Source organism: Ranitomeya imitator, chromosome 2 (assembly GCF_032444005.1).
Source record: "Ranitomeya imitator isolate aRanImi1 chromosome 2, aRanImi1.pri, whole genome shotgun sequence".
NCBI lineage: Eukaryota > Metazoa > Chordata > Amphibia > Anura > Dendrobatidae > Ranitomeya > Ranitomeya imitator.
Window position 1 is genome coordinate 547,051,279 of NC_091283.1, and position 26,786 is coordinate 547,078,064.

At 44.6% G+C, this 26,786-nt stretch overlaps 1 protein-coding gene across 1 annotated transcript; it reads left to right on the forward strand.

The window, feature by feature from the left end:
• Window positions 1-138: 138 nt before the first annotated feature.
• On the forward strand, window positions 139-23,046 carry PIGT (phosphatidylinositol glycan anchor biosynthesis class T). Its single transcript, XM_069751947.1, has 12 exons — window positions 139-383; window positions 1,143-1,320; window positions 4,006-4,133; window positions 5,252-5,352; window positions 5,428-5,514; window positions 5,653-5,740; window positions 5,937-6,031; window positions 17,468-17,636; window positions 17,891-18,091; window positions 18,683-18,848; window positions 18,939-19,022; window positions 20,842-23,046. The coding sequence occupies exons 1-12, from the start codon at window positions 203-205 to the stop codon at window positions 21,092-21,094; spliced, it is 1,731 nt and encodes a 576-aa protein (XP_069608048.1). The 5' UTR covers window positions 139-202; the 3' UTR covers window positions 21,095-23,046.
• The last annotated feature ends 3,740 nt before the right edge of the window (window positions 23,047-26,786 follow it).

The following is a 26,786-nucleotide window of genomic DNA, read 5'->3' on the forward strand; positions in this document are numbered from 1 at the left end:
TCTACTACACGGACGCTGCACGCACGGCTCTGCTACACGGACGCTGCACGCACGGCTCTGCTACACGAATATCGCTGCAGCAATCGGATTCTCTAGGTTCAGCGAACAGAATTCCTCTGACAGAGCTTGACTCCTCCCAGACACGTGACTGATCACATGTCCTGACGTCACCGCAGGTCCTTCTGCTCCTGCAGCCAGTATTATGGCCGGTGCGTGGCTGCTGCTCGCTCTGCTCCTGGCCCCGCAGGGAGGTGACCCCGCGCAGCTGCCTCATGGCGACACCTTCCGAGAGGAGCTGCTCCTCACCCCGCTGCGCTCCGGAGACATCGCCGCCACCTTCCAGTTCCGGACCCGCCTGGACTCAGATCTCCGGAAAGAGAGAGGTGACAGCACGGCCGGAGAGGGCGCAGTAGAGCTGCAGCGCCTGATCCCCCGGATGTAGGGTGCCTGGCCATTGCTCGTGGATGGAGCAGAGCCGGTGGTGTCACTACTGTCAGTGTGCAGTATTAGGCCATGACACAGACGGGGGAGATGGAGGGGCCCGCTGGATGCAGAACACCATCATACCCCATGTTCCCCCTGACAGCTGCTTATTGGGCGGGGGCCCAGCAGCAGGACCCTCCATAGTGAGAGGACATACACAAGACAAAGGTCGGAACAGTCTGTATCTATGGGACATCTTAAAGGGCACCACTCCCAGCAACCAGGACACAACATGAGAACTCTCCTGGAAAGGGTTTGTCCATCAGTATCAATCACATGTCCTATTCTCCCTGGCCAGCCATGCTTTTTTCCTACAATATCCTGGATGGGGGTCTTAAGCAGGCTCACCCCTCTATGATGTCCGTACATTCTGACTCTTCTTGTTGACATGCAATGGGGCGGGTGAGCGTTGCCCTGGGGCAGATAAGGGTTGCCCTGGCTCAGGTGAGCGTCGCCCCGGGGGCAGGTGGGGGTCGCCCCGGCTCAGGTGAGGGTCTCCCCGGGGGCGGGTGAGCGTTGCCCTGGGGCAGATAAGGGTTGCCCTGGCTCAGGTGAGCGTCGCCCCGGGGGCAGGTTGGGGTCGCCCCGGCTCAGGTGAGGGTCTCCCCGGGGGCAGGTGAGCGATGCCCTGGCTCAGTCTTACTCCATTTCTGTCTCAGTTTCTCACTACAGGTTATTTCCTAAGGTTCTGGGCCAAGTGATATCCAAATACTCCATCCAGGAGCTGCATCTATCCTTCACCCAAGGGTTCTGGCGCACAAGATCCTGGGGGCAGCCCCTCCTGGAGGCCCCCGCTGGGGCCGAGCTGTGGGTCTGGTTTCAAGAATCTGTCACAGAGTAAGTACTGACGTGTATGAAGCTGTTACTGCATGTTGGCATCATAGAAGGAGCAACTCTCTATTCGATCAATTTCACACGTCCAACTACAGATCACAATGTCCAGACTGAATAAGGGTCTCCTGACCTATGAGGCTGTTGAATTTGTGTCAAGAGACCCGCGGCTGATCTGGATCCCTCCGTCTGTACTCGGACCATTAATGTCGGATGTGTGAAACTGGCCTTGGTCATCGTGGGGCACCTGCAGGGCTGGATCCCACTCTGAATGTTCCTGCATATTACTATATATTCCCTGCAGCTTCCTCAGCAGCGTCTGAGTACCAGTTGTTGCTATAGGACAATCCCTTCTAGACTTGTTGTGGCTGTATATACGGTGGATCTAAAAAGTCTACACACCCCTGTTAACATGCAAAGTTTTTGTCCTGTAAGGAAAAAAAATCCTACCAAGAAGAATAACTTCAGCACTTTTCTAGTTTCTGATATCACGCTTAATTTGTACAGTTTATTGAGCAACTGAAATTATTTTGAGGGATAAAACATAAATGACAAAGTTAAAATGATGTGGTTCCGTAAGTATGAACACCCACTTTTAATTGGGAATGTGGGTATTTTCAGAATCGGCCAATCACATTTACATGATCATTTGTGATCAGTACTCAGCTGGCGTCATTTACAGTGATTCCCATTAACCCCTTATAAAGTGTAACTGTTCTAGTAGGAGTTTCCTGGCATTTTCTTAGTTTTATTATATATCAAAAGTCATTGACAATAAATAGCTTACACCACAGCAAAGAGATCTCATTATTAAAAGTTATCGGTCAGGAGAAGGCTCCAAAAAAAAAATTTCCTGGGTTTTAGATGCACTTTGGAATACTGTGAAGACCGCAATACGTGGCTTACATTTTGCAGAAAAGTAACATTACCAAGAACTGGAAGTCCCTCAAAAATAGAAGAAAATAGGTCCAAGAGGCTCACAGCAACATTAAAGGAGCTGCAGGAAGTTTTGATAAGTACTGTGTTTGATAACAATCTTCTATATTCTTAAAGTGTCTAGCCTGTCAAGTGGTGTGAGAAGATGGAAGCGTTTTCTTACAAAGAAAACCATCCAAGGCCATTTATATTTTGCAAAAACCTATATCAAGTCTGCCAAAAGCATGTGTGAAAGCGTGTTATGTTCTCATGACGCCCGGTTAACTTTTTGGTTATAATTCCAAAACTTATGTTTGGTGAAAATCCAACACTGCACATCACCAAAATAACCCCATACCCACAGGGAAGTATGGTGGAGGCAGCATTATTCTTTGGACCTGTGTTTCGGCAACTAGAACTTTAGACAAAGCAGAAGAAATTATGTACAGTTCCAAATATCAGTCAATTTTGTAACAAACTCTTCAGTCCTCTAGAAAAAGATGAAGAGGAATTTAATCTTTCAGCACTGCAATGACCTTAACGTACCTCCAAATCAGCAAAAGAATGGCTTTGCCAGAAGAGAGAGATCAGGCCTTTATCCAACTGAAAATCTGTGGGTGACTTGAAGAAGGCACTGTATACAGGAGACGTCCTCACAATCTGACAAATTTGCATATTTGTTCAACTACTATTTTATTCTCCAAGATTTCAGTTGGTTTCTCAGTGGATTTGTACAGTTTATAGATAGAAAAAGTTCCGGAATGATTCTTCGTGGCATGATTTTTTTTTTTACGTGACAAAATCCTGGTCCTTTTAATGGGTGTGTAGACTTTTTATATCCTTTGTGTAATCTGATTTGTCATAAGAAGAGCGTCATTGTACAGGGTGGTCCATTTATATGGATACACGTAAATAAAATGGGAATGGTTGGTGATATCAACTTCCTGTTTGTGGCACATTAGTATATGGGAGAGGGAAAACTTTTCAAGATGAGTGGTGACCATGGCGGCCATTTTGACGTCAGCCATTTTGGATATAACTTAATTTTTTTCAATGGTAAGAGGGACATGTAACATATCAAACTTATTGAGAATTTCACAAGAAAAACAAGGGTGTGCTTGGTTTTAAGGTAACTTTATTCTTTCACGAGTTATTTTCAAGTTTATAACCACTTATAAAATGTGTTCAAAGTGCTGCCCATTGTGTTGGATTGTCAGTGCAAGCCTCTTCTCCCATTCTTGACACACTGATAGCAACACTGCAGAAGAAATGCTAGCACAGGCTTCCAGTATCCGTTGTTTCAGATGCTGAACATCTCATATCTTCATAGCATAGACAATTGCCTTCAGATGACCCCAAAGATAAAAGTCTAAGGGGGTCAGATCAGGTGACCTTGGTGGCCATTCAACTGGCCCACGGCAACCAATCCACTTTCCAGGAAACTGTTAATGTAGGAATGCTCGGACCTGACACCCAAGATGGTGCACCACCACATGCTGTGAAGATATGAGATGTGCTGCATCTGAAACATCTGAATAAAATAAAGTTGGATCCAAAATGGCCGACTTCAAGATGGCCGCCATGGTCACCACCCATCTTGAAAAGTTTTCCCCCTCCCATATACTAATGTGCCACAAACAGGAAGCTGATATCACCAACCATTCCCATTTTATTTAGGTGTAATGTATAATGTACATTGTTGCTCTGATAATTTTGGTGTAGACGGATGTAATGGCCCTATCCCTTCTATTGATGAGGTTACATTTGTAATTTCAGTGTGGACAGAAATTGGAAGGAGTTGACTAATATCTTATCCGGAATCTTCTGCGCCTCTCTAAACTTCATAGACTCCACTAACACCGTGACTCCAACCGCGTCCTTCAAGCCTTTGGGATTGGCCAATGGTCAGTGTATGAGTATCACTTGTCAGCATATAGACCCTCTACTAATCCCTTGTACCTTTCCTCCAAATCTTTTCTCTGGTCTCACCCATGTTGCCCTCACCCAAGTTGCCCTCACATATTCAGACACTGTTTAGCAATAAAATTAAAACCAGTGACCAGGGTGGATAAAATGGAATATATGGTTGTAATGGCTTTAAAGGAGAGAACCTTCAGGCAATGGTCAAGAAACTTTTTTTGGAGGCGTTTTTCTTTCCCCAAAGAAGTTTTGAGGAGCGTCTTTTCCTTTCAGACTTTTGATACGACAATCCATAGTTTGGAGCAGATTCCATCAGGATCCACCTCTGAAGAAGTGACGTGCTTTCCTTATCACTAGGAGATTTTTAAAAAATCTCTTCACGAAAACTTTATATAAACAGCATGGTGGATTTTCAATAGAAAGAGTAGTAAAACTTTTAAGTGTTTTTTGAGCAGATTTGCTCCAAACACTTCGAGTGAGGATATGAGCAACTTCGACAAGGACTGAATTGCAATGTCGATACAAATGTGTCAGAACATCGCCAAATGGCTGGTCTTGTGGGGTGTTCCCAATATACAGTGGTTAGTACCTACCAGTAGTGGTCCAATGAAGGATCAGGGCACCCAAGACTCATTTATGTGTGATAGCAGCAGAGGTTCGCCTCTGGTTCAATAATTGCTGTAATACTGGTGATAATGGAGGTGTCAGAACTTAGATGACATCACAGCTTGCCACATATGAGGCTATGTAGCTGCACAACAGGCTGGTTATCCATGCAGACCCCAGGTCCATTGTCCATGCCGAACCCCTGCCCATCTCTGAAAGCTCATGAGCACCAATATTAAAGGATTGTTCCATTACTTTGATATTGGTGACCTATCCACAGGTTCTGAAAAACCCTTTAAGTCATTTCATTTGTAGACCTGTTGGTGCCAGGTGCCACCTGACACTTTCCAAGGTTTTATGTTGTCCATTCCTCAAAGGGTCCGAAATGTCTTGGCGGCACTTAATACCAGGTTTTAATATCATGGCTGATTGATGCAGGCATTCAAGGTTATGGGTCAGCACTTGTTGGACTGATGCTACTCTTCACATTCTCCAGTGACCGATCACCACCTCCTGAGATACGCCATGTTACCCAGGGAGATCGTGTGCACCGAAAATCTCACCCCATGGAAGAAGTTACTGCCTTGTGGTTCTAAGGTAATTACATAGAGATACTGTAGGATAGTAACATGGCGGATTCCGAGGTATTCACGCCTCGCCTTGTCGTCACAGGTTGGACTGGCTTCTCTGCTGGAGGCAGAACGTCTGTATCACAGCAGCTACCACTCTCAGTCCGTGCACATCCGGCCAGTATGTAGGGTAAGTCATGTATAGCTTTAACAAGCATTTCCCAATATCACCACCTGTTCTGTGAATCGTCAGCAGATTGTTGGCTACTGTTTGGCAGCTTGTATTCTGTAATCATTTCTATGGCCTCTTTCTCTTTTTTATTTTTAGGATGCAGGTTGCTCAGCGATCTCCTGGGAGTTGAGACAAACCTTAACTGTGGTGTTTGATATGTATACCAATGGACAGGGGAAAAGAGGTATTTCCGAGTCTTGTAGTGATTGTGGCTAATGTACACCCATAAATATCCTATATATCATGTATTGGGAATGTATGTTAGAGTCTGTGAATATTCCATGTAAAATGCTTTCTCCCTACAGTTTTCTCCTCAGTAAATGTCCCCTCTTAAAGACTTCCATCCATCTATTTCATCACTGACACTTTGTTTCCTACAGACTGGTCGCTCTTTAAGATGTTCAGCCGAACAGTAACTGAGCCTTGTCCTCTGGCAACTCAAAGCAAAATCTACGTGGACTCTGGATATGACGAGGTAGGAAAATGCTGGAACACTTTGGGTCTCAGTTCCGCTGTTACTTTCCGAACTGCACTGGAAATGGCAAACGTTTCTGGGCAGCTAATCACATAACATCTGCATGCATGAGCGCTGCAAGCAATCGCTGGGCAGTGCCGAGCACGGCTGCCTAGAGGTAAGCGTGGACCGAAACAGTGGCTGAAGTCAGTATCTGTTAGTTTTATTATCTATGACGCCTTTCAGACGCAATCAATGCACCTATACATACACGGTGCGTCAGCACACTGCGGTTAATGAAGTCCAATATTGTTGCATACGTTAAAAACATAAGGTACTTAGCGTTTTTTGATCAAAGAGCGCAAAAGCCATCCAACCACGTCAAGGTGTACCTAAATATGAATGATCCCTAAATACTAATAACCTACCTCTCCATGTGCCAAAAAAGTGGCATCTAATAAATTAATACCAAAGGTGTGGGGGCCCCATTTATTTAAGTATTTTTTTTTTTTGTAGTACATATCATGGGGTGTGGTTCCCAGCACCCTTATCCACCCATCTATCCCATACAAGATCTTAATTGCGAACTATACCTGGTTTCCTTTTCCCTCTTGCCATTTCAAATAAGACTGGTTTGGCACATGGCGAGTTAGGTCAATAGTGATAGTGATCATCCGTATTGAAGGTCATCTTGACGTGGTTGGATGGCTTTTGCACTCTTTAATCAAAAAATGCTAACTAAGTACCTTATGTTTTCTATTCGCCACGACAGCACCCACTAGAGAGAGGGGATCCGCCCCCAGGAACAGGAAACCTACAGAGAGATAAAAGGGGCGGCCCCCCCCTCGCTCCTCAGTTGGTTTCCTGTTCCTGGAAGGGAACCCACAGAGAAGAACTCTATGGCTAAGAAGAGGAAGACCTGCCTGGGCTACCGCCTGTATCGACTCTGCTGAGCGACAGGGGTCCCAGAGCAGGTAGACAGTGTCGGGGGAATGTTCCTGCGGGCTCCCCCCTCATCTGGTGCGGCTGACAGGGAAGCCTGAAGGTACCAACGGTCTCCCTGCTGGGACACCGTTGGGTAAGTGCTAATGGAAGGCACGGCGCAGTGTGGATACCTGTGGAATGCCCTCCTGAGTGGAGCTGAGCAGCGGTGTGGTATCCCTGGGGAATCTTCCCTCCGTTCCCTCCAGAGGTAAGAGGCGACATGGTGGGAAGCAGCGCTGAGAGCGCTTCCGGTTTGCAGAGACGCGGGCGCATGCGCAGTAGCGTCGGCGTCCCATGGAAGGAAGCTTGAACTTCCGGGGTCGCGGTGTCAGAGTACCATTTCCGGGGGAACCGCCATATTGGATTCCCCCATGCGATCCCAGCGTCTGGATGCCGGTCTTGTGAGTAAAAAAAAAAAAAAAAAAAACAGGATGGGGATGTATGCAGGAGTGGCTACACTATAAAAGTCAGGATAAGAAGTGCAGTCAGTGTGCATTATGTCATCCCAAGAGGAGGTCCGTGTGCACTCCATGGAAGAGCCACTAGTACCTAGTAGCGAAACCAGGAAAAACAGCAGTGGACACTTTAAGTTAAGTGACTCCACTGATAAATCGGGAAGAAAATCATCCCGTTCCACATCCCAAACTAAGGCAACCCCGCAGCCGGTAAAATTAATACGCTGGGTGAGTGTACGCATACTTCACAGAAGTATATATTGATTCCTTTGCTTGTATTATTTTAGGCAAAAAGGACGGGAAAGAGTAAGCACAAACAATGTGCTATATGTACCGAACCCTTGCCTGACTCCTATACTAAGAGTCTATGTCAGGCATGTATAGATAACACCTTACGGCAGGAGGAATCGGTGAAAATGAACGAGATACGGCTCATAATTAGGGAAGAACTTCAGTCGTTAGGAGGCGGTTCTTCCTCGATTAATACCGAGAAAAAGAAAAGAAGAGTATCCTCACCTAGAGCCGACACGTCAGCAGAGAGTGGGGAGGTCGACTCTGAGGTCTCTCAACTGTCTGATTCTTCAGGGGAAGAAGACTTTGTTTGCTTTCCAACTGAAGGCATAAACAACTTGGTTAAATCGGTGAGAAATACGATGGGGGTATCGGAGTCAAAAGAACCCCAAACACCACAGGAAATCATGTTTGCTGGTCTTTCCCAACGGAAAGGCCACGTGTTTCCAATAAACCAGGCCATAAAGGACCTCGTTAAGAAGGAATGGGGTAAAGGTCAAAAAGGTTTTGTACCAATACCCTGTAAAAGGCGCTACCCATTTGATGACGAAGATTTAAGTACATGGACCAAAATACCAAAGGTCGATGCTGCAGTTGCATCTACATCTCGCCGGTTCTCCTTGCCCGTGGAAGATGCAGGTTCCTTAACAGATCCCATGGACCGAAAATCAGATGCGCTCCTTAAAAAATCGTGGGAGGCCTGTGTCACGGCATTCAAACCGGCAATTGCAGCCACATGTACTGGCAGATCAATGTTAGTCTGGCTGGATCAGCTGGAGCAAAATATTAAAAATGGTGTATCCAGGGAGAAGTTACGAGCGTCTATCCCTTTGATCAAGGGTGCGGCTGCCTTTATATCGGATGCCTCTATTGACTCCCTACGTCTGGCGGCCAGAACAGCTAATATCTCCAACACGGCTAGGCGGGCTTTATGGCTAAAAAACTGGAAAGGAGATGCCCAATCTAGATCAAAATTATGTGCCATACCCTGTCAGGGTGAGTACCTGTTTGGAACAGTCCTTGACGATATACTCAAGAAGGCAGGTGAAAGGAAAAAAGGATTCCCTAATCCCTTTGTTCCATCTTACAGAAGGGCCTTCAGGAAGCCACCATTCGGAAAGAAGGGAGGCTTCAGAGACAGATGGAACAATAAGGATTTTAAACAAAAAGGAAACCTGTTTAATAAACGTCCATTCAAGCCAGCCGACAAATTCCAGTAATTATATTCCTCCAGTGGGTGGAAGATTAAAACAGTTTAGGCAACAATGGGAAGAGATAACAATAAATACTTGGGCCATTAAATTAATATCTTCAGGCCTCACATTAGACTTTATTAGAACTCCACCGGACTCCTTCCTCCTTACCACCTTAAGATCCAGGCCTCAGCAAGAGGCACTTGAAACAGAGGTTAAAACCCTCCTACGCAAACAAGTCCTAGTGGAAGTCCCATCTTCCCAGAGGGGGAGGGGATTTTATTCTCCCTTGTTTCTGATTAATAAGCCGGATGGCTCTTTCAGAACCATAATTAATTTAAGAAAGCTGAACTCCTTTATAAGGCCTAAAACATTCAAAATGGAATCCATTCGTTCAGCCATAAAGAATTTATTTCCAAACTGTTACATGGTAGTATTGGATCTTAAGGATGCTTACTATCATATTCCTATACATCATTTATTCCAGCAGTTCCTTCGGGTAGCAGTCTGTATAGAGGGACAAATTCGTCATCTACAATATAAGGCGATGCCCTTCGGATTATCCATGGCCCCAAGGGTTTTCACAAAATTGCTATTGGAAGTTATGTCTTTCCTAAGAGTAAAAGATACTTTAGTCATTCCATATCTAGATGACCTATTGATTGTGGGTAAAGACCCCCTACAGTGTGAGCAGAGGTTACGGGAAGTAGTGGTTTCCTTACAATCCCTGGGGTGGCTGGTTAATTGGGAAAAATCTAGACTTCAGCCGGTTAAGTGTCAGAAATTCCTAGGGCTCCTTCTAGATTCAGCTGACCAGATTTGTAAGCTGCCTGAGGATAAGAAAATCTCCATAGTTGATAAGGTATCTTTAGCAATAGAAAATCGTAGTATGTCACTCAGACAGAGCATGTCATTACTAGGTTCTCTGACATCGTGTATCCCTGCGGTCCAGTGGGCACAGGCTCATACTAGGCCTCTACAAAAATTTATATTAGAGGAGGACATTAAGAATAGAGGCTGTCTGGATAGAACAGTTTATCTAACAACGGAAGTATTACACTCCCTTAGGTGGTGGTTAAATCAGAAAAACCTTTCAAAAGGGGTTCTCTGGATAATTTCCCCCTCTAGTATAGTGACCACAGATGCTGGTCCTAAAGGCTGGGGGGCACATTTTAAGGATCAGTGGGTTCAGGATCTTTGGTCTAGTTCGGAACTAGATAGTTCTTCAAATGTCAAAGAGTTGAGGGCAATATATTATTCCCTACTTCACTTTCTTCCTCAGCTCAGCGGCTCTCACACAAGAGTGTTCTCCGACAACACCACGGCAGTAGCTTACTTAAACCATCAAGGAGGTACGCGGTCGGACAGACTCAGGCAGCTGGCATCAGACATCATGGAATTAGCCGAAGGTCATCTGCTATCACTATCAGCAGTTCACATCAGGGGCACAGACAACTTTCGTGCCGATTTTCTGAGCCGTCACACCCTTCATCAAGGGGAATGGATGCTAAACAGAAAAATTTTCAAAATGATAACAGCGCAATGGGGTATTCCTCAAATAGACTTGTTTGCCACAAGAGCCAACCGACAGGTCAGGATGTTTGCCTCTCTAAACAGAGAGGACAAGCCGGACATACTCGATGCCCTCCAAGTGCCCTGGACTTTCGACCTGGCATATGCTTTTCCTCCATGGAATCTACTACCTTTGGTAATAAGAAAAATAAGAGAAGAAGGAGCAAGAATTCTATTAATAGCCCCATTCTGGCCCAAAAGGCCATGGTTCTCATGGCTGAGGGCGATGTCAGTGTCGGACCCGTGGATTCTGCCTCAATCCAAGGACCTGCTCTCTCAGGGTCCGTTCCTTCATCCTCAGGCAAAGGGCATGAATTTAACTGCATGGAGTTTGAAAGGCAGTTACTAAATCTCAGGGGGTTTTCTAGTGGGTTAATAGATACTCTGATGAAAAGTAGAAAACCCTCAACTACCAGGATTTATGTCAGAATTTGGAGGAAATTCCTTCAATTCCATACTACACAACTTTCCGCTGATATTCCTATATTTCCAATATTGGAATTTCTACAAAAAGGTCTGGAATTAGGACTCTCTGTAAGCACTCTGAAAGTGCAGGTGTCAGCCTTAGGAGCTCTTTTTAATTTTGATGTAGCAGGTAATAAATGGATATCTCGGTTTATATCTGCCTGTGAGAGATCGAGACCAATTAGCATACCTCGGGTCCCTCAGTGGGATCTATCAATAGTCCTAAATGCATTGACTCAATCACCTTTTGAGCCTCTCCATGCAGCCTCACTAAAAAATATTTCTTTAAAAACGGTATTATTAGTGGCATTAGTTTCTGCCAGAAGAGTAAGTGATCTTCATGCTTTATCTATAGATCCTCCCTTTTTTGTGGTAACATCAGATAGGATACTTTTAAAAACAGATCCTTGTTATCTCCCTAAGGTGGCTTCTACCTTTCATAGATCCCAGGAGATCTTGTTACCCACCTTTTATGAGAACCACTCAACTCTAGAAGAAGAAAGACTTCACACCCTAGATGTAAAAAGGTCTGTCCTAGCCTATTTAGAGAGAACTAGGGACTGGAGGAAGAGTAGGGCTCTCTTTGTGTCTTTCCAGGGTAAAACCAAGGGTGCCGGAGTCACAAAGAACACATTATCTCGCTGGATCAGAGAGGCCATAATCTTGGCGTATAAAGCTGGAGGGAGAGATCCTCCAATGCATGTCGGAGCACACTCTACAAGAGCCTTGTCGACTTCCTGGGCAGAAAGGGCGAATGTGCCAATAGACCTTATATGTAAGGCTGCAACTTGGTCTTCACCAAATACCTTCTATAAGCATTATAGATTAGATCTATCCTCTGCTTCTGATCTAACTTTTGGTGTATCGGTCCTTGACTCAGTAAACCCACCCAGTCTATAGTCTCTGCAATTCTCTCTAGTGGGTGCTGTCGTGGCGAATAGAAAATACCGGATTACGTACCGGTAATGCTCTTTTATAGAGCCCACGACAGCACCCGTTCACATCCCTCCCTTTTCTGTATATAGTTGCACATGGTGCTTGTTTGGTGAGGTGTAAATATTAGAAAATATAGTATGAGGTTGTAAATATGTATATATATATGGATATACCCGAACCTGTTAACTAAAACCTGGCGGCGGTTCCTCCTATTCTCTGTAAAACAACTGAGGAGCGAGGGGGGGGCCGCCCCTTTTATCTCTCTGTAGGTTTCCTGTTCCTGGGGGCGGATCCCCTCTCTCTAGTGGGTGCTGTCGTGGGCTCTATAAAAGAGCATTACCGGTACGTAATCCGGTATTTTTAACGTTTGCAGCAAGATTATTATTATTTAGATAGCACCATTAATTCCATGGTGCTGCACATAAGGGGTTACATCAAAATACAAATCTCACTTACAGTGAACAAACTAACAATGACAGACTGGTACAGAGGGAAGAGGACCCTGCCCTTGTGGGCTTACATTCTACAGGATTATGGGGAAGGAGACAGTAGGTCGAGGGTTACAGTAGCTCCGCTGGTGTTGAGGTGTCCGTGTGGTCATTACAGGTTGTAAGCTTCTTTGAAGAGGTGGGTTTTCAGGTTTCTTTTGAAAAATCTAATGTGGTGGATAACCGGACGTGTTGGGGCACAGAATTCCAGAGGATGGGGGAAATTCGGGAGAAGTCTTGGAGGCGATTGGGTGAGGAGCGAATAAGCGTGGAGGAGAGAAGGAGGTCTTGGGAGGATCGGAGATTACGTGAGGGAAGATATTGAGAGATTAGTCTGGAAATATACGGAGGAGAAAGGTTATGGATGGCTTTGCAGGTCAGTGTTAGTAGTTTAAACTGGATACGCTGGGAAATTGGGAGCCAGTGTAGGGATTTGCAAAGAGGGGAAGCAGGAGTGTAGCGAGGAGAGAGATTAGTCGGGCAGCAGAGTTAAGGATGAACTGGAGGCGTGTGAGAGTGTTACAAAGTAGGCCACAAAGGAGGATGTTGCAGTAGTTGAGGCAGGAGATGATTAGGGAATGCATAAGCATTTTGGTAGAGTGAGGGTTGAGGAAAGGATGGATTCTAGAAATATTTTTGAGCTGGAGGCGACAGGAGGTGGCGAGAGCTTGGATGTGTGGTTTGAAGGACAGGGCAAAATCAAGGGTTACTCCAAGGCAGCGGATTTTGGGGACAGGGGAAAGTGTGATTTCATTTATTTTGATAGATAGATCAGGTAGGGAAGGTGTGTGAGCTGGAGGAAAGCTAATTAGTTAAGATTTGTCCACATTGAGCTTAAGGAAGCGACAGGAGAAGGAGGAGGATATGGCTGATAGACACTCTGGGATTCTGGAGAGCAGAGAGGTGACATCTGGGCCAGAAAGGTAGATCTGAGTGTCATCGGCATATAGATGGTACTGGAAGCCATAGGACCTTTGAGTTGTCCCAGGCCGAGTCTATAGATTGAGAAGAGTAAGGGTCCTAGGACAGAGCCTTGAGGGACACCAATAGACAGGGGGCGAGATGAAGAGGTAGTATGGGAGTAGGAAACGCTAAATGTGTGGTTGGTAAGGTATGAGGAGATCCAATATAGGGCAAGGTCTTTGACACCAAAGGAAGAGAGGATCAGTAGTAGGAGTAGGAGTGGTCAGCTGTGTCGAAGGCAGAGGACAGGTCTACAAGGAGGAGTATAGAGAATTTTCTGTTAGCTTTTGCTGTAAGAAAGTCGTTCGTAATTTTGGTCAGGGCAGTCTGAGTGGAATGGTGGGGACGGAAGCCAGATTGTAGGTTGTCGAAGAGAGAGTTAGATGCAAAGTGAGAGGAAAGTTCAGCATGTACGTGCTGATCAAGCAGTTTGGAAGCAAATGGGAGCAAAGATATGGAGATATAGCTGGACATAGCGCTTGGGTCAAGGGATGGCTTTTTGAGGATAGGTGTGGTTATGGCATGAAATAAAGCAGAGGGGAAGGTACCAGAAGCTAGTGATGGGTTGAAGAGATAGGATAGGGATGGGATTAGTGTGGTGGTGAGGTTGGGGAGGAGGTGGGATGGGATGGGATCAATTGTACAAGTGGTGAGGTGTGATTTGGAGAGAAGATGAGCAAGCTGTCCTTCAGTGATTTTGGAGAAGGAAGTTATGGGGTTAGGGCATTGGTCTGGTATACAAAGGGGTTGTGGTGGTTTGACAACAAAGACTTGCCTTCTTTGGTCTATCTTATTTTTGAAGTGCATGGCAAAGTCCTCGGCAATGATTAGGGAACTTGGAGAGGGCAGTGGTGGGCGGAGGAGGGAGTTAAAAGTGTTGACCAACTGTTTGAGGTTGTGGGATAAAGAAGATACATGGGATGTAAAATAGGCCTGTTTAGCAGAGGTGAGAGCTGATTTGAATGTGAGTGTTGCTTGTTTGAGTGCAGTGAGGTCTTCTTGCGAATGTGTTTTATTCCAACACTGTTCTGCAATTCTGGATACTTGCCGAAGCTTTTTAGTGATGCTAATGTGCCAGGGTTGTCTATTGGTTCGTCGCACTCTGCTATGCATGACGGGCGACTGTGTCAATAACTGATGCGAGAGTGGCATTGTAGAAAGCAGTGACAGTGTCTGTGTCGTGGAGTGAGGATGTGAATGCTAGTGGTAGGATAGAGTCAAGAGAGTGTGTCTAGGTTTCTGTGTGGGTGCGCATGTTGCTGGACATGGGTGACAGGTGAGGAGGACAGGGGTGAGAAAGTGAGTAGATGGTGGTCACATAGAGGGAGAGGTGAGGTGGTGAAGTTAGATAGGGAGCAGAGATGGGTGAAGATCAGGTCTAATGTGTGTCCGTCTGTGTGGGTGGCTGAGGAAGACCACTGAGTAAGTTCAAAGGATGAAGTAAAGGATAGGAGTTTGGAGGCAGCTGACTGGTGGGTGTCAATGGGGATGTTGAAATCACCCATGATGATGGTGGGAATGTCAGCAGAGAGAAAGTGAAGGAGCCAGGTGGATAATTGGTCAATAAAGGCAGTGGTCGCGCCCGGAGGTCGGTATATAACAGCCATTTGGAGGTTGTAGGGGGAGTTCATGCGGACAGAGTGGACTTCAAAAAAGGGGAGGGTAGAGGTGGGATTGGGTAAAAGGTACAGTTGGAAGAAAGGAGAAGGCCCACTCCTCCACCATGTTTGTTGCCAGTGCGAGGAGTCTGGGTGAAGTGGAGGCCACCGTAACATAGTGCTGCAGGGGAGGCTGTGTCAGAGGGTGTCAGCCATGTTTCGGTGATGCCCAGAAAGAAAAGATTATGAGAGGTAAAGAGGTCGTGAATCACATGGAGTTTATTGCAGATGAAGCAGGCATTGCATAGTGATCCAGAGAGAGGGTGCAGGGGAGTGGGCGTCATGGGCACGGATTTGAGGTGGGCAAGATTTCGGGTGTTTATATTGGGTTGGGAGCGATAGGAGGGGGTAATAATGGGAGGTATGAGTTGTGGGGGTTCAGGATTGGAAAATATGTCACCAGCAGTGAGGAGAAGCAGAGAGAGACAGAGTAGGTGGGAGAAGGAGAGTGGGTGGCTTGTTTTGTTTTATTAGGAGTGATCTGAGGTTGAGGAGCAAGTCAGTGGAGGAGGTCAGGTGGGGAGGCAAGAGGGAAGAAGAGATTATTACTTTGTTAGAGGGTGCTGGGGTTTGGGGATAGCGAAGGAGAGTGAGGAGTAATGGAGCCAAACCTGTTAGAGCGTATGTCAGCATGATGAGAGTAAGAGTGGAGGAAAGAGAAAGAAATTTAGTATATTTAATATCCGTGGTTAGTCTTACCTTCTGTTCACTTCTGGCATATTTCTGCTGTTATCCTCATAGAGATAGAGCACTGTCCATGCTCTGAATTTATAACAAGCTAAGTGCACATGAAATATACCAGGTGTGATCAGGAGAGAGGGGCAGCAGGGAGACTGGTCACAGACACAGGAGGGGATTAATTAGAAGTCAGAAGGGAAAATGCAAGGGGAAATAGATCCATATGGAAAGATAAAGCCAACTGTGTGTTGACCTCAAGGAATTAAAGTGAGAAAACATGCAGGGGGGAAAAAAACAAAACAGTAAAAGCAGCCAGTGGACATACCAGGAATAGCAGACAGATACAGGGTGAGGAAGATCAGGAAAGTTGGGTGATGGTGATGTGATTGGGGTTGCAGCCAGCGGACATACCAGGAAGAAATAGCAGGGTGAGGAAGATCAGGAAAGTTGGGTGATGGGATTGGGGTTGCAGCCAGCGGACATACCAGGAATAACTGATGGATACAGGGTGAGGAAGATCAGGAAAGTTGGGTGATGGGATTGGGGTTGCAGCCAGCGGACATACCAGGAATAACTGATGGATACAGGGTGAGGAAGATCAGTAAAGTTGGGTGATGATGATGGGATTGGGGTTGCTGCCAGCGGACATACCAGGAATAGCAGACGGATACAGGGTGAGGAAGATCAGGAAAGTTGGGTGATGGTGATGGGATTGGGGTTGCAGCCAGCGGACATACCAGGAATAGCAGACGGATACAGGGTGAGGAAGATCAGGAAAGTTGGGTGATGGTGATGGGATTGGGGTTGCAGCCAGCGGACATGCCTGAGGATGAAGCAGATCAATTGTCAGATTGATAGCAATAACGAAGCATAGTACTAATAATAATGAAGCATCTATAGCAGGGGGTTATTTTTCTGGTATATTTCTGCTGTTATGCTTTTAGAGACACCCTTCTAGAAACACTACTGAACAGCCGCACAGCCAGCTGTCCCCTCTCCTAGTGTATCCTCACCCACCCCCTGCAGACTGTGAGCCCTCGCGGGCAGGGTCCTCCCTCCTTATGTACTCGTGTGCCTTGTTATCTGCTCATGTTTAATGTATTTGTCTATATTTGCCCCGTATTCACATGTAAAGCGCCATGGAATAAATGGCGCTATAAAAATGTATAATAATATAATATAATATACATAAACACACCACAGAGACAGACTATATTGAAGTTCATGTATTCATTAATTGCAGTATGCTGTTGCATCGTGATTGTATATGGTCATATATTGGCCACATTTCAGATTTGTGCACCTATACATTAATACTAAAGATGTGCAGACCCCATTTTTAAGTTTTTGTTTTTTTTGTCAAACAGTGCAGTCTTTGTAATGCAGGACAGCTCAGATCCTCCAATTAAAACATATGTAAATGGATTTTGTTAGCTGTACAAATACCTTCAGGGGCAACAGTTATAATTGTGGCAATAGAAAGGCATTCATCGGCACTATGTTCTCAATACAGCCTTGTCACTCCGCCATTGGATCAATGTATGTATATACAAGGGGATATGATAGATTTTCTTCAGATGTACCTCTGACAAAGCCTCTAAACACCATCTTTTAACACAGCCTAAGGCTGGTTTCATATGCCCATCATTCTTGGTCCAAGCAAGCACCAGCCAGAGGTCTACTGAACCAAACTGTAAGGCCTCATGCTTGGACCGTGATTGCCGGACATGGTAAACTGGCTTTATACTATCTACACAATTCTCTACTTTTGTAGAAAGAAATTGACCTATTTGAAGTCACACCGCTGTCCGCTCTGGATGTCGGAGTTCCCGTCCATGGAGATCAAAGGGTGTATACATTGTATGACCTTCTAGAACCTGAGCTTTTCAACACCTCTAGAAACTTAAATGTGGCACTGAAGTGGAAAGGAGGTTCTGACTCTGGTGAGTGTTACAAGATGCCAGGGACACTGTTGGCACTGTTCTCTTAGAATTCAGCCACCCAGTGAAAAGTCAGTCTTTGCTGCTCCTGCTTCTACAGCCTGTGACTACAGGCAAAAGGTCTGATTGTCAGGACATCCTCGTCTCTGAGATTGAGAGGGTTGCCATGTTTCTTCATTGATAAGTGTATGTATTTTGCTCTTACCACTGTATTAAATCATTTAAGTAACAATAAGACCTTTATATGTCTCTACTAGGTCAACCACAGCCACCCATCTTCCACGCTGAACGCTATGTTAGTGGCTATGGTCTTCAGACTGGAGTGATTAATACCATGATTTACAACAACCATCCATACAGAGCCTTTCCTGTCATGTTCCTGGAGACAGTTCCCTGGTATCTCCGCTTATATGTCCACACGCTGACTATAATTACCAAAGGCAAAGAAAATAAACCTAGTAAGTGTGTCAGAGACTGGGCAACCTTAGATCTTCCCCTGCTGCAGTCACAAGTCCTCACTTGGATAGAACAATATAGACAGAGTTGACCATTAGTAGTGCCCAACAAATATTAATTAATGTAATAAGCTGATATCTTCAGTGGGGTCACTGAAGATAGGGACATGCTTGATCTTTGGGTTGTCTAATGCCTACTGTCATCAAGCATTAGGCCTACCCACATAGTCATTAGATCACAACTTTCATCTAGTGTATAAAGCCCAGTGAAGGGGTTTCCAGGTCTTAACAAATGATGACCTAATTCAAGGGATAGGTCATATATAATTGCTGTGGGTTCGACATCCCAGAACCACCAGTGATCAGCAGAATTTTCTTTGACAGCAGCTATATGTAAGTGATGAAGAGGGTGGAACATAGAAGCTCCGTACGTCACTTAGCGGCTAGTACTGCACCTGATCTTCTATTCTCTTGAATGGGAGATAAAGCCGGGGCATGTTTTATCTAATCAGTGGGGGTGCAGGACATTGATCAGCTATCCTAAGGATAAGTAATAGATTGATCTTTGGCCAATTCGGCCCCCTTTTTTTCCAGGCTATATTCACTACGTGCCAGCCAAGGACCGTCAGCGCCCTCATCTTCTAGAGATGTTAATCCAGCTGCCTCCTAATTCAGTCACTAAGATTAGCATACAGTTTGAGAGGGCGCTGCTGAAGTGGACGGAGTACCCTCCTGACCCAAACCATGGATTTTATATCAGGTGAAATACCTACACTTTATTTTGTTTTTTTGCAGCCATTGCTTTTACTTCCTTTCCCAAATAATATCTTAAAATGTCTTTTCTGTGTAGTCCTTCAGTACTGAGTGTCCTGATCCCCAGTATAAGGAATGTAAAGACCGATGAGCTAGAAGCAAGCCCGCTCTTCTCAACGCTGTAAGTATCTAGACCTCATTTTACTGTGAAGAGTAATGCAAGTTACTTGTCTAAATGTAGCACCATGTAATGAGTTGGTGGTCACCTAGTGAGGAAGAACGTTGTTGCTAGGCGATATGAAAAAATAAGTAAATACAAGTAAGGCTGTGAGTCTGTGTGTACATTAGGGGCCAAGAAAAGCTCACAGGACCACAGGTATGTGATATGAACATTTGTGGTCACGCTCCTCATTCACTGGAAGTACAGAAGAATCCTCACATTCTTCTCATGTGACCATTCTGAAATTTGTCTACACTTCGGAAAACCCCTTGAAATGAAAGCTATGACAGATGCTACGGTTAGTTAGTGTGTTCTCGGCAAAAATGTGTAGCAAAAATCACGATGTTAATGGGAGGAGACACTGAACAATGTGTCATTAGGAACCAAGCCTATCGTATTGCCAAATAGGCCATCATATAAGCGGACCCTGCTTAGGACCACCATCTGTCCCCCATAGCAATGTTAGGTCCCCACTCTATTGTACCGTATATACTCGAGTATAAGCCGAGATTTTCAGCCCATTTTTTTGGGCTGAAAGTCCCCCTCTCGGCTTATACTCGAGTCATATACCCGGGGGTCGGCAGGTGAGGGAGAGCGGGGGCTGTGTAATCATACTTACCTGCTGCGGCTCGGTCCCTGCAGTCCCTGGCTTCCCCGGCGCTGCAGATTCTTCCTGTACTGAGCGGTCACATGGCTCAATTACAGGAAGAAGCTGCAGCGCCGGGGAAGCCAGGGACTGCAGGGACCGCGCCAGGAGCAGGTAAGGGGAGCGCAGCGCTGCGCTATATTTACCTGCTCCTCGCTCCGGTGCGGCTCTGTCTCTAGCGTCCTCTAGCAGTGACGCTCAGGTTAGAGGGCGCTGTGACGTAGTCAGTGCGCGCCCTCTGCTGAGCGTCAGTGCTGGAGACGGAGCCGCACGAGGAGCAGGTAATTATTGAAAGCGCTGCCATCCTGAGCAAGAGAGGTGAGTATGTGATTTTTTTTTTTATTGCAGCACCAGCAGCATTATATATGCAGCATCTATGGGGCCATAATCAACGGTGCAGAGCAATCTATATGGCACCGCACAGCGTGATAAGGAGCATCTATGGGGCCATAATCAAAGGTGCAGAGCAATATATATGGCACAGCTTCATAAGGAGAATCTATGGGGCCATAATCAACGGTGCAGAGCAATAAATACATGGGGCACAGCTTTATAAGGAGCATCTATGGGGCCATAATCAATGGTGCAGAGCAATCTATATGGGGCACAGCTTTATAAGGAGCACCTATGGGGCCATAATCAACGGTGCAGAGCAATATATATGGGGCACAGCTTCATAAGGAGCATCTATGGGGCCATAATGAACGGTGCAGAGCATTCTATATGGGGCACAGCTTTATAAGGAGCATCTATGGGGCCATAATCAACGGTGCAGAGCAATATATATGGCACAGCTTTCTATGGAGCATCTATGGGGCCATAATGAACGGTATAGAGCATTGTATATAGCACAGCTTTATATGGAGCATCTATGGGGCAATAATGAACGGTATGGAGCATCTATTTTTATTTTTGAAATTTACCAGTAACTGCTGCATTTCCTACCCTAGGCTTATACTCGAGTCAATAAGTTTTCCCAGTTTTTTTGTGGCAAAATTAGGGGGGTCGGCTTATACTCGGGTCGGCTTATACTCGAGTATATACGGTATATTATGTGATTCCTCATTCATATAAATGTGCGCCATGTCATCACCACAGAACTTGTTCCTCTTATTGTCCACTTCTCTTTGTCAGATTCCCGTCCTCCGATGGCTCCAGTTACTTTATGCGGCTGTACACCGAGCCCTTACTGGTGAACCTTCCAACTCCTGACTTCAGCATGCCCTATAATGTCATCTGCCTGACTTGTACTGTGGTGGCCGTGGGCTACGGCTCTTTCTACAACCTTCTCACAAGGACTTTTCAAGTGGAGGACCACACCAGGGGTGGACTGGTAAAGAAGATAGCCAATATCATACGCAGATTGCGTGGTGTTGCACCTTTATGAGTAGAATGGAACCGGTTTTGTTTCCATGTCCTCTAGTGGCCTATTACTACCAACCCATCCATCACAGTGACTTTTAGAGACTCTTAGCTAAAAGTTTGCCCCAAAGTTACAATTACAAGGTTTTTTGGTATACATATTTCTTTCAAAGATGGATAGTTTTTCCAAGGTATGGTTTTCGAGTGGAGGACCACACCACATCGCCACACGAGTGGCGCATTGTATGTGGTGTTTCATGAGAGAGGTGTTTAATTAAGACTGTTGTATAATGATTAATGTTGGGTAGAGTTATGTATGTTGTGAGTATTTATTTAAAGGGATGGGCAACCAATAATTGAGACCACATCCGTTTCCAGAATGAACTGTCTTTGAAGCTCAGGTCATGTTCACAGATATTTGTAGCTTATACTTCAGCACATACAATGCTTGTGTAAGGAGTGACCTTTCCAAAAAAAGGAAAGCCATACATGGAAGTTCCTGAATTCCGGAAATCTCCAAAAAGCACTTAAGTTCCCGGGGCATGAAGTATCATGATTTTTATTTTTTTTTAGATCTCCACTGTCCGTCTATTTAACAGTCATCAATAAAAAATAGGAACTATCACCATTTTTAACCCCTTAATGACCGCCAATACGTCTTTTAACTGACCTGAGATATAAGAGAATAGCCTCCCCATACAGATGACAATCCAGCATCTGTTGGTTGTACACTATAGCTGACAACTTGCTGTACCAGCCACGATCAGTATTTGCACCATCTAAATCTGTTTAACCCCTTAGATGCTGCTGTCAATAGTGACTACATCATTATAAATGGTTAACAGATTGTGGGGGCTTCTTCTTTGTCACAATTGGTGCCCTCAGATCATGATTTTGTTGTCCTGATGTTTGCCATGGCAATTCATGACCAAATAGCGGCCTTAGAGTCTGACGGCTGTAGTAATCTGTTTAGAAGTTAGCAACATTTAGGTGGTAAAAATACACATTTTCATTTTTGTCATACCACTTTGCATTAATTCCTGTAAAGCACCTGAAGGGTTAATAAACTACCTGACAGCAGTTTTCAATATGTTTAGGGGTGCTGTTTTTAAAATGGTATCACGTTTGTGGGTTTCCCAATATATGGGACCCCTAAAGTCACTTCAAACATGGATAAGTCCCTAAAAAAATTAATTTTGTAAATTTCTTTGAAAAAATGAAAAATTGCTGCTACATTTTTAAACCTCCTAAAATGCTAACAAAATAAAATAACATTTTACAAATGGTGCTGATGTAAAGCAGACATGTGGGAAATGTTATTTATTAATGGTTTGCTGTTGTATGACCATCTGGATTAAAGGGATAATCATTCAAATTTAGAAAAGTGCTAATTTTTTAACATTTTTCTCAAATTTTTGATATTTTTTATAAATAAACACAAAAAATGTTGAACAAAATTTACCATTATCATAAAGTATAATGTGTCACGAAAAAACAATCTCAAAATCACTGGGATTTGTTGAAGCGTTGCAGAGTTATTACCACATAAAGTGACACTGGTCAGATTTCAAAAATTTGGCTCGGTCACTAAGGGGTTAAAGCAGTCCTCCATCCTGGCATAGGCAGTGGGGGGTAAGGTGACAAATGTATAGTCTCATTTCTGTGCCAGGAGGGAGAGGTTTGTTTTCCTTTCAGGATATATCCGCATGGGTTGGATATGCCGCATATTTTTAAGATGTATTAGTATTTTTACAATACTAATACAGAGGAGAAATTTGCAGCATGAATTAAGTGGAGCAGCAGATTGGACAATTTGTGCGGTAGATTTCAAGCCAATGCTGGTTTGCTGCAAAATGTTAGGTGTGGAAAATCTTCACTATATCCGAGAAGCTGTAGACTTCATGTTCCACCACTTTTTCATGAAATACCTGAGGTCGGGTAATTTGATTCTGTAAATAAAAAGTAACTTAAAAAGTGTATGGTCTGTAGTTTCTTTGATTGTTCCCCAACACCAGTACCAAACTGAGTATATGTGCATCCAGAACGTCTGTTATTAAAGAGAACATCTATTCTGTCCCTCAATGTCTGTCCACTATCTCATCCTTCTTCTCCGCTAGATTTCTGAAACTTAACACGGACAAAACAGAATTCATCATCTTTTCCCCATCTCACGCGACCCCCTCCCCCCCCCCCTCCCAATGAACCTATCCATTACAGTAAACGGCTGCCCACTCTCCACAGTCCCACAAGCTCGCTGCCTCGGGGTAATTCTTGACGCTGATCTCTCCTTCAAACCACATATCCAAGTCCTTTCCACTTCCTGCTGCCTTCAACTCAAAAATATTTCACAAATCCGTTCATTCATCAACCAAGAATCTGCAAAAACCCTAGTCCATGCCCTCATCATCTCTCGCCTTGACTACTGCAACCTCCTGCTCTGTGGCCTCCCCTCTAACACTCTTGCACCCCTCCAATCTATTCTAAACTCTGCTGCCTGACTAATCCACCTGTGCCCCCGCTATTCCCCGGCCTCTCCCCTCTGTCAATCCCTTCACTGGCTCCCCATTGCCCAGAGACTCCACTACAAAACCCTTACCATGACGTACAAATCCATCCACAACCTGTGTCCTCCATACATCTATGACCTCGTCTCCCGGTATTTTCCTGCACGCAACCTCCGATCCTCACAAGATCTCCATCTCTACTCCCCTCTTATCTCCTCTTCTCACAATCATATACAAGATTTCTCTCGTGTATCACCCCTACTCTGGAACCCTCTACCACAACATATCAGACTCTCGCCTACCATCGAAACCTTCAAAAAGAGCCTGAAGACCCACCTCTTCTGACAAGCCTACAACCTGCAGTAACCACTGATCGACCAAACCACTGCATGACCAGCTCTATCCTCACTTACTGTATTCTCACCCATCCCTTGTAGATTGTGAGCCTGCGCGGACAGGGTCTTCTCTCCTCCTGTACCAGTTATGACTTGTATTGTTTATGATTATTGTACTTGTTTTTATTATGTATACCCCTCCTCACATGTAAAGCACCATGGAATAAATTGAGCTATAACAATAAATAATAATAATTCCGCCCAGACATGAATCCATCTCTTTCACCTTCCATGTTCCCACTTAGGATTTTCAGTTGGATCTGGGACAAGGATGCCACACAGGTAGCAAATCCAATGGATTGCAAGGTTGAAAGGAATATGTGGAGGAAAATTAAAACAGTCATTTCAATTCCAGACATTTTTTCCACAAAAAGTTAGGTATAATTTTGGCGTAGCTCGAGGCTGCCCTAAAATTTAGCAGCTTTTGGCGTTCTCATGCAATTTCCGCCCAGCTCCAAGAAAGTGACTGGAGCTGTGGTGGACATGGCGATCTTCTACTCCACAAATCGTACACTAGCATGAACTGGAGTAGGATTTGTGGTGGTGATGCGTTTCTCTCATAATTACAGTTCACCCCAACCTACTCATTCCCTTACATCCCTCCGATTCCCAAGGTGTTACAAAAATTCTTGATAGAAGTTTTTCGTCACCTATTAAAAACATCGGAAACCCTCATTCATAAGCCTAGATGCTGAAAAAAAAAATCATGTAAAAAGGGATTTTTTGTTACACAGAAGCAGCAAAATCAAGAACGGAAAAAAAGGTTCGTCAGATCATTGCTATGTCTGGGACATAATATACAGGTCCTTCTCAAAAAATTTGCATATAGTGTTAAATTTCATTATTTACCATAATGTAATGATTACAATTAAACTTTCATATATTATAGATTCATTATCCACCAACTGAAATTTGTCAGGTCTTTTATTGTTTTAATACTGATGATTTTGGCATACAACTCCTGATAACCCAAAAAACCTGTCTCAATAAATTAGTATATCAAGAAAAGGTTCTCTAAACGACCTATTACCCTAATCTTCTGAATCAACTAATTAACTCTAAACACATGCAAAAGATACCTGAGGCTTTTATAAACTCCCTGCCTGGTTCATTACTCAAAACCCCCATCATGGGTAAGACTAGCGACCTGACAGATGTCAAGAAGGCCATCATTGACACCCTCAAGCAAGAGGGTAAGACCCAGAAAGAAATTTCTCAACAAATAGGCTGTTCCCAGAGTGCTGTATCAAGGCACCTCAATGGTAAGTCTGTTGGAAGGAAACAATGTGGCAGAAAACGCTGTACAACGAGAAGAGGAGACCGGACCCTGAGGAAGATTGTGGAGAAGGACCGATTCCAGACCTTGGGGAACCTGAGGAAGCAGTGGACTGAGTCTGGTGTGGAAACATCCAGAGCCACCGTGCACAGGCGTGTGCAGGAAATGGGCTACAGGTGCCGCATTCCCCAGGTAAAGCCACTTTTGAGCTACAGAGAAGCAGCACTGGACTGTTGCTAAGTGGTCCCAAGTACTTTTTTCTGATGAAAGCAAATTTTGCATGTCATTCGGAAATCAAGGTGCCAGAGTCTGGAGGAAGACTGGGGAGAAGGAAATGCCAAAATGCCTGAAGTCCAGTGTCAAGTACCCACAGTCAGTGATGGTGTGGGGTGCCATGTCAGCTGCTGGTGTTGGTCCACTGTGTTTCATCAAGGGCAGGGTCAATGCAGCTAGCTATCAGGAGATTTTGGAGCACTTCATGCTTCCATCGGCTGAAATGCTTTATGGAGATGAAGATTTCATTTTTCAGCACGACCTGGCACCTGCTCACAGTGCCAAAACCACTGGTAAATGGTTTACTGACCATGGTATTACTGTGCTCAATTGGCCTGCCAACTCTCCTGACCTGAACCCCATAGAGAATCTGTGGGATATTGTGAAGAGAAAGTTGAGAGACGCAAGACCCAACACTCTGGATGAGCTTAAGGCCGCTATTGAAGCATCCTGGGCCTCCATAACATCTCAGCAGTGTCACAGGCTGATTGCCTCCATGCCACGCCGCATTGAAGCAGTCATTTCTGCCAAAGGATTCCCGACCAAGTATTGAGTGCATAACTGAACATTATTATTTGATGGTTTTTTTGTTTGTTATTAAAAAACACTTTTATTTGATTGGATGGGTGAAATATGCTAATTTATTGAGACAGGTTTTTTGGGTTATCAGGAGTTGTATGCCAAAATCATCAGTATTAAAACAATAAAAGACCTGACAAATTTCAGTTGGTGGATAATGAATCTATAATATATGAAAGTTTAATTGTAATCATTACATTATGGTAAATAATGAAATTTAACACTATATGCTAATTTTTTGAGAAGGACCTGTACAGCTATACTTTCTGCATATTTACTGACCACAAATTCCATTAATCTCCTCTTTTCTTCTCGATCCCTCTGTATGTGGACTGTCCCTGGCAAAAAGGATGGATGGATTTTTTTTTTGACTGCTGGGCAGAAGTGGATCCTACCTTTTGGATCCACATTTTGGCTTTGATTAGAAAACTTCATGTGTAAATCCAACCTTGGATAACTCCTGCAATATACTGAAAGACTTCCAATTTCGGCGCGACCCGCTGATGTGTATGGGGGCCTCATACTTGCCCCTGCCGGGTGATATCAAGAAAGGTCAGCCAGTTAGAATATTATTTCCTGAGACTTCAGTTTTTAGTGGAGATAAATGGCTACCAGTTAAGTCTATCAGCGGCCTATCTCCTCTCTATCCATTGAAAATACATGAGGTCCTCTGTGTATGGGGGAGTCAGG

Coding starts and splice junctions, on each gene's coding strand:
- PIGT (XM_069751947.1), top strand. CDS start 203: ATGGCCGGTGCGTGGCTGCTGCTCGCTCTGCTCCTGGCCCCGCAGGGA. Junction 4,134..5,251: donor GCCTTTGGGATTGGCCAATG/GTCAGTGTATGA, acceptor CACATTCTCCAG/TGACCGATCACCACCTCCTG. Junction 5,353..5,427: donor TACTGCCTTGTGGTTCTAAG/GTAATTACATAG, acceptor TTGTCGTCACAG/GTTGGACTGGCTTCTCTGCT.